This window comes from Phalacrocorax carbo, chromosome 9 (assembly GCF_963921805.1).
Source record: "Phalacrocorax carbo chromosome 9, bPhaCar2.1, whole genome shotgun sequence".
Classification (NCBI taxonomy): Eukaryota; Metazoa; Chordata; class Aves; order Suliformes; family Phalacrocoracidae; genus Phalacrocorax; species Phalacrocorax carbo.
Window position 1 is genome coordinate 27,559,112 of NC_087521.1, and position 13,119 is coordinate 27,572,230.

Here is a 13,119-nt window from a genome sequence, read left to right on the forward strand (position 1 = left end):
GCCTTTGTGGTTAGAGGGAAGGGATGAATTTTGAAGTTTTAAGGACTGTAGGTGTCTTGTGAATGTTGCTGAAGGATCAGAAGCAATGCTTGATAGAGGAACTGTGCTTTTGGTTTAAGTTAATAAATATGAACACCCATTGAACTTCTAATTCATAACTGATTATAACAACATTAATTTACAAAATTAACTGTTTCACGTGTGGTAGAGAGGTAGTTCCTGTGTGCCTTGTCACCATCTGCCACAGGAAATAGCTGCCTTCTTCCGAACATCCCTGTTTGAGCTGTGGCTTCAGAAAGAGGACTTCAGCAGCAGCTCATCTCCAGGAAGAATCCAGTTCTTTGAAGCCCAGCAGTTCATCCCAGTCTTCCCCACTTGCATAAAATCCCAGAGCAGTAGACAATAAATTTGAGGATTTGGGCTGTTTCATCCTGGCATTTGTGGTTGTTATTTATCTTGGATTTTAACTGTGGGTAAGGTGGAAGACGGAAGGTCTTACAGAGCTATTAGTTTGCCATAGAAGAAATATTGCTGGGGTGTTGAGTTTACACAGTCTATCCAAATCCAAATGTTTTCATTTGAGTTTTTCAGGATTTTGCAAAGTAGTTTTAGTGTGCTCCCTCTCTCTCCCTCTCCCCAGCTAGTTAAGGTTTTAAAACAGGAGCTTTGAATAACTGTTGGGAGGAAGAGCAGTGTAAGCCTTTAAGATGCCTCCATATGACAACTTTATCATTATATCTAGCTATATTACCTTTTTAGAGCAGTTCCCTTGAGTGGAAAAAAGCATGCACCTCATTGATTCTTAGATTCTTAAAATAATCTGTAAACCACTTTGTAAAATGTGCGTTTTAGTATTTAATAGTTTCACTTATTCTGAATTCTGATAATAATCTTTCTGCAACTGAAACATTATGGGTTTTGAGTGACAGTACATTATTTCTTTAAAGTTAGCATATTTCTGCAGGTAAGACCATTATTCTAAAAGTATGGAATGCCAACTGCCAGTGAAAAGGAAAGTAATTTTTAGTATGTCCTTCAGTAAACCCAGTGGAAGGTTATTTACTGTCATGGCAAATGTTCAGTTACGTAAAGTGTCACATTATTTTAGTTTCAGAAGAGAGGCTTTGAAACAGTCTACTGTATATATCATACTAAAATTGTACAGCAAAATATTGCTCTATATGCTATAAGGCTAAGGTTTTTTTCAAGTTACTTCCCATTGTGCCACTCCCCCCACCCCCACCCAAAGGTCTTTAAGTAGGTGGACAGCTTGTGTGTGTGATAGAAGCCATGACTTAGGGCCGCCGTCCTCTTGTGATCTGTAAAATGAGTGACACTAGTTTTATGTTCAACTCCCAGTCCCATGTAAACAGGGTTTTTTGAGTCAAATGAGGTAGAACTAAATAAGCAAAAGTACATCTATAAAAATTTTTTAAAACATAGCCCTAGAATGCTTTGATTTTTCAGTTGTTTGTCTCTAAGATGGAAATGTTCGTGAATTTATATGGCCTTGAATAGGAGCTGCTACCCAAAAATTAAATAGTTAATAGAACATTATCTGAAATTGGATAAGCAAGCATCTTAGTACTTGGAATTTCATCAAATATGTGAATATTTTCTTATTTCAATCAGGTTTGCTGCGTAAGTAGTGTTACTTTTTCAGGGAATAAGACTCCATGTATCTGTTCATTTAATAAGGCTTTTTATAAACATTGCTTTTAAAGACATTAATTGTATTCGGTGTTTGCATTGGCATTGTCACTGAAAAGAGCCAGATAAGTTACCTGTCACAGTTATGGTTGAGATTGGGCAATTGGTTCTACTTTGATATAACTAAGTGTATGCAAAAATGCTTTGGTTAATATTTCAGATGCTCAAATACAAAAATTTACTGAGTATACTCTGTTATGATGGCCTTGTTGATGTATTAGAGGTCATTCTATAGCTTGAAGAAAAAGACTACCTTTCTCAGCTGAATTTATTTAAAGAAAGGCACCCCCAGTGTATTTGAGAGCACTTCCAATTGGATGTGTCAACAATTTCCGGTGCTAAACTGTGTTTCCCTCCTAGTAATTCCCCTGAAGTGTCAGCGGTATTTAATTTTGTCATTATCGCAGAATCACAGAGTGGTAGGGGTTAGACGGGACCTCTGGAGATCATCTTGTCCAACCCCCCTGCTTGAGTAGGTATACCTACAGCAGGGTGCACAGGAACGTGTCCATGCAGGTTTGGAGTCTTTCCGGAGAATGATATTCCACAACCTCTCTGGGCAGCCAGACACTGAATTTTCCTTTAAACCCAAATAAGAAATATTTTTAAAGATTTTCTCTCAATTAAATGCTCAAAATTAGTTTAAGTAGTCGTATGTGCCAAGATCAGTCACACTTTGGAAAAATGTTCTAGTAGTTAAACCATATAGTAAGGAATAAGGAAAGCATCCCATTATCTCATAAGATATGGTGTTAATTCTCTTCCAAAAAGAGGCTGCTGTGTACTACACTTTTGCATGTATAGAAAGCCTCCTTCTGGCTGCTGGTTGCCAGGCTCAAAGTTCTCACGTCTGCTACTTCTCAGTGTGTTTTCCAAAACAGGTAGGTCTTGAGATGTGTACACCTTCATACGTAGCCGATATGTTATGTTTTATAGATGCCAGGACATATCAAGTGTTAATTGTTGAGTGATATTACTGACTGATCATGTTCTTAGTGCTTTATCATTTAGTCTGCCTTTGTCCACTTAGTGTGGACATAATATCTTGTGTTTGCAGGTTCAGCCACAGAAATCTGGCTGGTTTTGAGGATGAAAGGCACCTTTGATTTGCATAAGTTCAAACTCTCACCTTCTTTTTCAAATGAGGGGAGGAGGAGAAAAACCAGAACATCTAAAGTCTCCTGCATTTCCCTAAATGGATGACTAAATTTTCTGTAATTGTGTTAGAGTAAAAAAAAAAAAAAAGAGCGCTTTACTGCCTCTTAATTTGGTAAAATTATGAATATGTTTCATATATGCAGCTGAAACGTAGCTGTTTGCCAACGTTGTAATGTATTTGGGGGATCAAAAGACCCGGGGGAGTCCAAAAGTAGGTGAGCACCAAAGCTGGAATCTGGAAAGCCTAAGGAATGTATGTTATAACAGGACAGGTGTACTGAAATGTGGGTTTTCGCTGTGTCAGAGGGAATAGAAATGGGGCAGAGATAACTGGTATATTGGGCAAACACATGCTTCAAAAGCAGAATCCAGAGAAGTCCCTTCATTAGTGTTGTCCTTTCCTAGTCTGGAATGGATTTGAATTTTCTGAATCTTGTCATTCCTCTGCTGTCAGCAAATGTTTGTTGAAACTTATTAGAAAAAATGTTCCAACCCTTTCTTTTTGTCCAAGTATATCAGGTGATGCCTCCTACTGATGGCTTATTAAAGATTACTTGAAAGTACTGTATCGTTCTGATGACTTCAGAGTGCCAGAGGGTTTCATAATGATTTTTTTTTCCATTTTGCTTAAATAAGATTATTCTGTAAGCTTTTTATTTTATTAAAGCTACAGAGTTCAGCATTAAAACATTGAGAAATGATGTAATGAAGGTTGTTCCTTTCATATGCCCATATGTAGTTTTCCAGCTGCATATGATTTTCCCCAGGACTGTAGCCTGATTCAGCACATCAAGTGAGCAATGTTCATTCTTAATGACTGGCTATTAAATATTTTCTTTATTCATTGTGTAGCCTGAGGTTTATTTACTACATGCTGTCTTCTGAAGACAGAAAACCTAATTTCTGGAAGAAAATATCCAAATATCCAAACAAACAAAAAAATATTCTCACAAAATCACCAAGGTAATTTTTTTGTCCTTGTTTCCCTGGAGCTGTGCAAGCAGAGGTCAAAAGCGCATATGTACTTCTGTGAGTCTGTTTTGAAATGCTTAATACTCCATCTCCAGGAGCATTTAGTTGAATATATCTGGTATTATATAGAACTGTTTCTTAGCTTATTTCAGCTGGTGCTTGAATACCTGTGCTTCTGCAAGGTCTTTACAGCAAATGAGGATCACGGTCCAACATTTCTCACCCTTAGCACCTACCCCTCAGTGGAAGTTTTCTGTTGAAATTATTTGCTGGCTGTTGCTCAGGGCTCTGACAGTCAAGTAATACCTGCTCCTCCATGACAGCATTTACTGTCTCAATCAGATGGCTTTTTTTTTTTCCTTGTGGAGGACTGAAGGACAAGTTGCGTTTCCTGCATAACCAGGTTTTGTTGTCAGAAGGTGTGTGTCCAGTGCGCTCGGTGAGGCTGCGGTCTTACAGAAATTAGAAATAACTGGTTATATCACTAAAATCTGTATAGTATGTGCATACAACACTGCCAATTTGAGATTGTGTGGCCAAGCTTAATTGTGGTTTCAACTACTGAATGCTTGACTTTGATACCCTCATTGTACTTCTGGGTTTTTCTTGTGTTTAATAGACATTCAGTGGAATAACCTACTTAACGAGCATTCTGACATGATGTGGATGAACTTTTCCAAATTGTACCTTGGATTCAGGCCTGTCATGGAGCGTTCCCTGACCCCGCTGTTTCAGAGGGGTGAGATGTAGTCTGCTTGCTGAAAGTAGGTAGCTGTTGCTCATGTAATGATTGTGCAGATGCGTGGAATCCTGTTGAACCCTGTGTTAAGAGGTACTTGAGAACTAGGGAAAAATTGCCTTACCTTTATGCCTAAAATATCATTAAAATAGGATAAGATGCCATTTCTTAGTTTGTTGGCAGCAGGAGGTAATAAATACTGGGTGTTACCTACAGGAGGAAATAATGACTGATCTGAATGAGTAGTCTGTAGCAGAGCCAAGCTGGCACAGAGTTTGCCGTGTCAGAGAAGGTGAGTGCTCTGTGGCATCAAGATACTGCGAATTACTCTATGATGAGAGCTGTGTGACACAGCGCCATGTTAAAAATCTCTTGCTGTTTTCAGCTTAATTGTTTTTGAAGTCAGTTTTGCTTGTTATTTGGGTCAAGAAATAGACACATCTGCAGTGGTATCCTTTTATAAAATGTCTCAAAGGTACACCTACAGAGAAACAGATTTCGCTACGCATTAGCAAATTATTGCATAGTAAAAGCTTGCACTGGGCCCAGAGCTTAAGTTACAGTGCAAAACCATAGTTTTGACTTCCAGTTTGTATTTTGTTTTTTATTTTAAAAAAGGGGGGGGCTGGAAGCTTTTGGTGTGTCCAAAACACTTCTATGTTTATTTAGATTTAATAATCATACAATCATTGTATGTATGCTACTTTATCCTCTAGTGAAATCCATGTGGTTTTCTTCACACAATTTATGAAGATAAGAATTTTTTTTATCCCATTTCATTCTGTTTGTCATGGATAGACTTCCTTGTGTGTAATAGATTTCCATAAAATTCACTGATCTGGTGATCAGCAACAGGTAATGGTGTTAATGGTTTTTCCCCTGGCCACCATCATTTCTTGTCTCAGAGACAAAAGTTCTTTCCTTAAAGCACTGAGATGATTGTCTACTTCCCCTGTCTCCAGGGAATCATACAAGAATTACATGTATCTTCTTAATTGTATAGTGTCGAGTATTGGTGAAACAGAGCTATTTCATCTCTGTTCAGAAGAAATCGTAGACTTCCATTAGGAGATAAATTTGTAGGTATTAGAATCCTAAAGGATGGTATTTTGGGAGCTCAGTGTTTTCGAATCTAAACAAAAAGATGTAATGTGGCACTTCCCTCAGGCTAGTATCTAACTGCAGAGACAAAATTTATTTCTGAAGCATGTTCATTGAAGTAGTTCCTGCATGGCATGAAGACTCTGAACTTACTGTATAATGCTGTCATTCCCAGAGATATCCATGACTGTTAGACTGGGAAGCATTTATTGATTTATTTCTTTCCTCTTCAGGCTGCCTATGACAGAGAGTGTTGGAACTGAATATGCCGAAAAATACAGACAGCCAAAGACCCAAGAGCTAGATGTAGTTGGAAATGATCAGCTTGCCTATAAACCAGGTAAAAAAAAACCAGTAGTTCCTATATTTATGTATGGGATATATATATTGGTTCCTGTTATAAACTTAGGTAAATGTGCCCTTTTCCCTCCCTATGGTCTTTCCTCCTATCTCCTCCGCTAAACAAATCTGAAACCTTACTGTGTATTTATTGTTTGTTTAATGCTATATGTGCTTGGTTTGTTTTGTATAAGGCATGGTATTAAAAAGTAAGCACCTTATTTTCTGGAAACCACAATGCTGCTGCATAGATATATGTGCATATATCTGGTTTATTGTATTGATAAATGTAGATACATGATTGAAATATATCTGCAAGGAAAAGATACCACTCATTGGATTCATGTCTTTATTTTGTTTTCCCATTTTCTATTATGTTATCTCTGTGTATACTTGTTTGGTTCGAACTGCCTTCAGAGAGAAATTTGATTGCAATTCTTTCCTAGGAGCTCTGGTAAAAGCAGTATAAGGCTGATTCACTTGTCAGGACAGCTCAGCTTCAGACTCTTACTGTGCCTCTTAATTTCCAAATTTGTTAATGTAGCTGATTTCCAAAGAAAAAGACATTTATGTGTTTTGTCTGTTCTGCGTGTCATTCTGTGTAATACCTTTTGTATCGCTTTGCTGATGAACCAAAATTTGACAAATTGAGAAGTTTTCTAGAAATTACTGCCCTTCAGTGCTTCTGCAAATTGCATGATCCCTGGAACTCAGGTAGGTGGTGAAACCATTTGTTTGGTCTGTCATCAGCTGAGAGGCAGTAGGTGCAGTTGGCCTGTCCAGCACATGCAGTGCGTCTGACTGTCCTAACCACAAAATACTGTCTTTTGTTCGCTTGACATTACATAAAATTTGTGACAGAGGAGGAGGTATTGAAAGGTGAAGGTTGGGGAATAAAGGGACTTGGAAGAAGCTTCAAATGTTGTAGTTCAGGCATGTGGTGTTCCCTAGTTTATGTGCTTTACTAGCGAAGGAAGGACAATGAGTTGACTAAGCATAAGTTCCTTAGATGTTTCTTTACAAGTATAGTGGTATTGATTAATTCAAGGAAGTACTGTAAATCATTTAATGTCCTTCAGCTATTAAATTGGAGTTCTACCTAAGATGGGCTAGCAACTCAATTCAGCAGCACTGGTGGCCTGCTTCATTTTTAACGGTGCTGATGCTAGCAGTGTTTCTCCTGTAAAAAAAACAGGGTTATAACTTGGGCTTGTTAGGAAATACTTCTGCACAGTCATCCTGGTGCTTTGTTTTATAAATACTTATTTTTCTCTTGGTCTACCCTAAAATGTTTGCCCTTGAAATTTATACTTTCTAATATTTATTCTTGCCTTCCAGTTGTAATATACTTAAACAGTATCTAGTTAGCAAACAACCTTAAAAAACCTACTAAAATATTAGCATATGCATACTCTCATTACTGATCTATCCGATGTTTTCCTCTGTCCTTTTTTTCCCCCCTCTTCCTACTCTCTGTGTCATGGCTTGGGGTCTCAGTTGCTTCAGGAGCTGTTCCATGTGGTGTTGATACCTGCCTATCTCCTGTTCAGCGCTCTGCTCCCAGCTGTGTGCAATCCAGTGGGGAACTCTAAGCAGACTGGATACTGATGGGACTGGAAGATTCCTGTGGCATTCTGAGACTGACCTGCCAAATCCCACCTAGATGTAGAATAACACAAAAACTTCAGAAAATCCTAGTTCTTATTGCTATCAGCTTTAACTTACAGTCAGATTCAGGAATACTATGTTAGGATAATATAATAGAGAAGCTCAGTGAGTGAGCGTGATATTTGTAAAGTTAATTTTATGGTTTATAAATGTGTATGTTGTTAATAAGACCGCTATTCTCAAATGATATGTTCCTCATATAGATTTCAAGAGCTCCAAGGCCCATGTGTAACTATCAGCTATACCAGTCTGGAAGTGCATGTTCTATTTAAGAACATGAAAAACTGTCATAAATGATCAAGGATTTATCTAGACCGGGACCTACCATTCTAGCTATGTTCAGTACCAACGGAGTCAGGAAATAATCAGCACTACGTCGAAATGAGAAGCTGATTTGTGCTGAAGGCTTCAGAGTTTTGGTACCCCTTCTGTTCCTTCCTTCCGAGTTGCTGTTCTAACTGTAGATGATATCTTCCATATAAATTGACAGCTGAATTTAAATCTTGCAGAGTTACTGAAATTGTTGTGGTGTTTGTTTGTGCCTTGGTGTTTTATGAAGTTCCGCTGAGTTTAAATTTTGTGCTTTCCAGTTTCTTTGAAAGAGCATATATATTTATACTGAGAGAACAAATTTAAACGCCTAATCTGCTTCTCTTTTGGGAAAGTTGAGATCGTCAGGGAACTGCACTTAAAATTCTGGCTTCTACAGAAAGTGGTAGAAATGTTACTGTTATGAAAAGGAAGTTGAAGTGCTGATTGATTAAAAGTAGAAGAAAATACTTTCAGAACTCTTAGCCAAAACAAGTAGAGCATTAGCAGTTTTTCTTCCCTGGCCCATTGGGCTAGTTTCATAATTGGTACTGGCTGTTTCAGAGTCCGACTTAATCACACCTTTGATTCAGTGAGGTCACAGGACGTTGTGCAGAGGGAAACCTTCCAGAGCTATGTGTATGGGACGCTTGCCTACTTCAAGCATCCTGTGGAACACAGTTGTTTGTTGTGTTTCGGTGGTGTTTTTCTTGAGGGAGGGTGGTAGGGTGGGGAGTGAGGGGGGAGGGCTGGTTGTTGTTTTAAAGGATGCCTATAATTATTTTCATGCAGCTTTGTGGATGGCAGGCTTTTTTCCTTTTCTATCTTCATTATTTTCACATCATTAAATAGCTCTCTTTCTGGTGACCTTCTAGGTCCCAGGTGAAGTAATCGCTTACAGAGAAGAAGCAATTTAAACGTTGCTTCTGAAATATAAAAAACTTAAGTTGCAGAGTTCCCTAAATGGTTTGGATTCAGAACAGATGCATGTCAGGAAAATTAATCACAGCACAAACCTTCATCCCAAATCCTTTTGCAGTCAAGATGGCCAAGTTTTCTTAGGAATTTTAATGTTACCTGAGGGCATCCTTCAGCGGTCAGGACTTCAAGATGCAGAAAACTGTTAGCCTGTTTTCCCCAGTCAGGAAGGATAATCACTTTGCCCAGTCTCTGGACTAAGCTCTTCAGGGCTCAGTCAGCAGCAACTTCGTGCACTTTGGTTATGATTGAAGTAGCACAACTTACTATGAAGTCCTTATGCTTTCTGGCTCAGTGTTGGAGCCTGGGTGTTTACTGTGCCTTGCCTTTCCAGTGAGCTTGCTTGCAAACTGTAATCCCTTTGTGTGTTTGTAGCTCAGTGGAAGAATGATCAGTGATGTAGTAAATGTCTCATTAGACTCACCTAACCAGCACTTTCAAGTATATGTCCTTATTATGCATCTGATTTTAATTTGATTAGTGGCAGATACCAAGATCCAGCTGTATAACCTCTTCTCCCAGAACAGGTGAATACAAAAATCTACTATTGTGTTAAAGGATATCTTTGAATTCGATTCAGGAAACAGGTACCAGAAAGAACACATCTGCTCTATGGGCTACAATAACTGAGATGTTGGAAAATTGCTCTTCCCGTGGGTAGTAGACTGTTTTAGTCGTGGCAGTCAACATATCTCTACAGAACTTCAACAATAAATGAAAAGGAAGCGAGCAGACAAATTAATCTTTCCCATAACTGTTTCAGTTTCTTTTTGCACTGATGCTGAATAGAGGAGTGAATATCAATATCTATTCTGTATTAGCGTTAATGCTTCTTATACACAGAAATAATAAAACAGTGTGGTGGACTGTTGCATGCTTCCTCAGTTTACTATTTTCAGGTTGGAAGTGTCCTGCATTCTCCATATGTCAGAATCCAAGGTGCATTTTTGAGCATGATGCCTTACAAAGGTATGCGCCAGCTGGGTTTGTTATTCCACTCTTAATGATGTTTTCCAGAAAGTGTAAGCAATTGAAAAGGGAAACTTTATGCCTTTGCTGCTGATAAGGCTGTAGTCCTGCAGCTCTTTGAATCTATAGATGCCTCTCTTTGCAGAAGTGATCTTTTTTCTGAAGACCAGTTCTCATTTTGGGATTTATTTTATAAATAGATGGAAAAAAAAAAAACCCAAACCCCAAAAAACCCGAATCAAACAACAGCAGTGTGCTAGCGTGGTAGAGAGTCCACAGTTGAATGGTTGGTTGTTTAAATTAGCTGAATGGTTATCTAAATCAGTAGAATAGCCTTGGGACTTTCATAGGGGTATGTATTCAAGTATTTGTGTTCTGCAGTGAGCCTTTGTTGTTCAGAAGAACACCTTTCATTTAAAAAAAAACCCAAAGTTTACTTGGTTACCCAGGTTCCTAATTCCAGTTTTGTTTTTTCACTAATAATCACATTGGATTTTAGAAAAAGTTTGTATTCTCAGTTTGTTAGAATGGGACTTTTGATGGCTGCTTGGGTCGTGTCAGTGTGCATCTGAAGTTGCCAGTTTACGCTGAGGCCCAAGACTGTACTGTCTGCTCTGGATAGAAGTCTCACAGTTCTCATGGTATTAGTTTCCCAGGCAAACTCAGTACTGTTTCTTTCAGTTTAAGCACAGAGTACACGTGTTGAAGAGAATAAACCAAAGCACAGAGTTTTAGTACTTGCAGCATCTACTCAACACTTCTATGGCTGCCAGTTCTCACACTCTTGCCTGTTGATGGCTAACATTGGGTGACCATTTACTTTTGGTATAATTTTTCTCCAAATTTCTGTGCTTAGGAGAAGGTAAGATATTGCTGTGATATAAAAAGCCATATTAAAAAAAAAGGCTACGTTTCATCAATTAAAAAGATAAGATATACAAAATTGATTAAATTGATTTGATCATTGGTACATGAATACTGGTGGTTGTTTATTTGTTTATGGTTTGTTCATTTGTATTATTTACATAAAATTCTTAATTAAAGTTAATGATTTCTTATTAATACACTGGGTTTTTACTGAGTTAGAGAAGCTTATAATGTGAATCCTACCATTTAAATTTTTTGTCCCTCCCTTTGTTTTTTTTTATAAGCACTATTATAGAACTGCTGTTGTCTTCTGTTGTATACTTTTTTAAAGCATTTTTCAAAATTACAGTTGTTACATAGAAAACCTGATAAAGATGGGAAGGCTATGTTGCTTTAGCAGGAATATGCTGACACTGGGATCTTTTCCCCAGCAGCTTGAGATTTCTTCTAGCATTGGCCAAATCGTGCAGAGCTACTGATGTCTCAATAGTGACATGTTTGTGCCAGAGGGAAGCCAGTCAGCCTTTGTACAGTGTTGCTGTGACAGGACGCTATATATGAATTTTCCTAGGGAATATATTTAGAAACTTGACCAAAAGTATTTTAAAAAGGACAGTTAATATTTTCCTGGGATGCTGATACGAAGTTCTGTTTTGTATATTAGTAGTGCTAAGTAAATCACTGTGCAGTGATCACGTGTGACTGTTGCATTACACAGAATCTAGGTAAAGAACCTTTCCTGTTGGAGAGTGTGTCTTCAGGAGAACGCTGGTTTTTAGTGCTTTGTGAAACTGTCTTAATGAACTGTTCTGTTTTTGGGGCTTTGTTTTGATGTGGGAATAACTAATTATGTATTCTTGATGCTTGAAGACCATTTGGGACATTGGAGCATGTTCAAGTATGGTACAGAGACAAGAAGTTCTTCCTGCTTCTGCTTCACTGCAGTGTGAGATTGTTAGTAACCCTTCTGAAGAAAGGAAGCTATAACTGTGTAGTCAGTTATTTAGTTTATAGCCATTATTTTACAGTAAATTTTTCCTTGGTAAAAAGAATACTAGATTTCTTTCCCACTGCTGTACGTATTTCTTAAAGTTTCTATTATTTGTATGCAAATAAGTAAGTAAATTTCATCATAGTATCTGGTGAAACCGATTTGAAATAGAAAGCATTTCCACTTTTCATTCCAGTATAGTGGGTTTTTTAGCCAAATTGTTTAATTGTAATTTGCAAAACTGTTGCTTACCCAAGTCTTGTCCTAGTTTTCCCCTTCTACACCTGCCTCTGCACCTGTTCAGTTGCTTTTTTGGTTTTCATGGTCAAACTGACAGCAGGCTGCTGAGCAGAAGTTCATGGTAGCACTGCAACATTTTTGTCCAGTATTTCTCAGTCCTGTTGGTGACTGCTGTCAAGAGACTGCAGAATGCAGTATCCCATTGAAAGATCGTGATACTTACCAGACTTGTTTTAAATGCCAAGTGATAGAAATATAGTGGTCTTTGTATCAAAGTATGAATTATTTTGTACTGTGAATCCAATAGGCTTTAAAGGAAACAACACAAGCATACATGGATAAGCCATATTTTTTCAGTATTGTCAAAATAACTTTTGGGAACGGGTAGAGTTGGCAGTTGTAATGCAAACTGTGCAAAAATACTGGTTTGGGTTTTGTTCTAATTAAAAGAAAAGCATATGGGATTTTAGAATTATAGTCAACCTTGACACTGACAGTGGCTTATGAGCAGCAGCAGTGTCTTCCAGAGCTGCTGCCAGTAAAGCAGCAGTGGCATAAACACAGAATATTTCTTCAATCTATTAATATTTAAAAGTATTAATTCCATTAATACTCCTAAGAATGTGATTCAAATTTGGTATAAGGTAGGTTTCCAAATACTGTGATCACATTCTCCTGCTGGTCTTTCCCTTTCTGTAATAAAATAACTTAGTCTTGGTTATGTTTATTCCTAGATACTTCATTGTCTCAGTGTGAATCGAGTGATTGGACTTCTGTACCAACAACTAACCATAAATGTGTAGATATGCCTATAGCCAAACACAGGGAAGAGGTAATTTCATTGTATTTTCTGTCATTGTGGAATAGAGCTGAAAATAATGCTTTGGTTTGTGGTGTTTTTTTCAGAAAGAAACTTCTGTTCCTGTTTTAAGCATTGTACAAAACCTTTGTTCATTGTATAAAACCATTGTATAAAAATTCTTAGAGGAAGAAACATTGCTGTTGTACTTTCTGTTTATAGGTATTTATTTAAAATATGTAAGCAAGTGCATGCCCATGTTCTTTTTTTTGTGATCTT

General features: G+C 37.7%; 1 protein-coding gene across 2 annotated transcripts in view; it reads left to right on the top strand.

The window, feature by feature from the left end:
• The window catches only part of TDRD9 (tudor domain containing 9), a 92,278-nt gene that overhangs the window by 17,734 nt on the left and 61,425 nt on the right, over positions 1–13,119 (top strand). Inside the window, exons 2-3 of one of the 2 annotated variants that reach the window (XM_064460882.1) lie at positions 5,914–6,020; positions 12,776–12,873. In XM_064460882.1, the coding sequence (XP_064316952.1) occupies positions 5,914–6,020; positions 12,776–12,873 (205 nt within the window). Of the gene's footprint in view, positions 1–5,913; positions 6,021–12,775; positions 12,874–13,119 lie in introns of those variants that run through there. The other variant, XM_064460881.1, reaches the window with a different exon arrangement.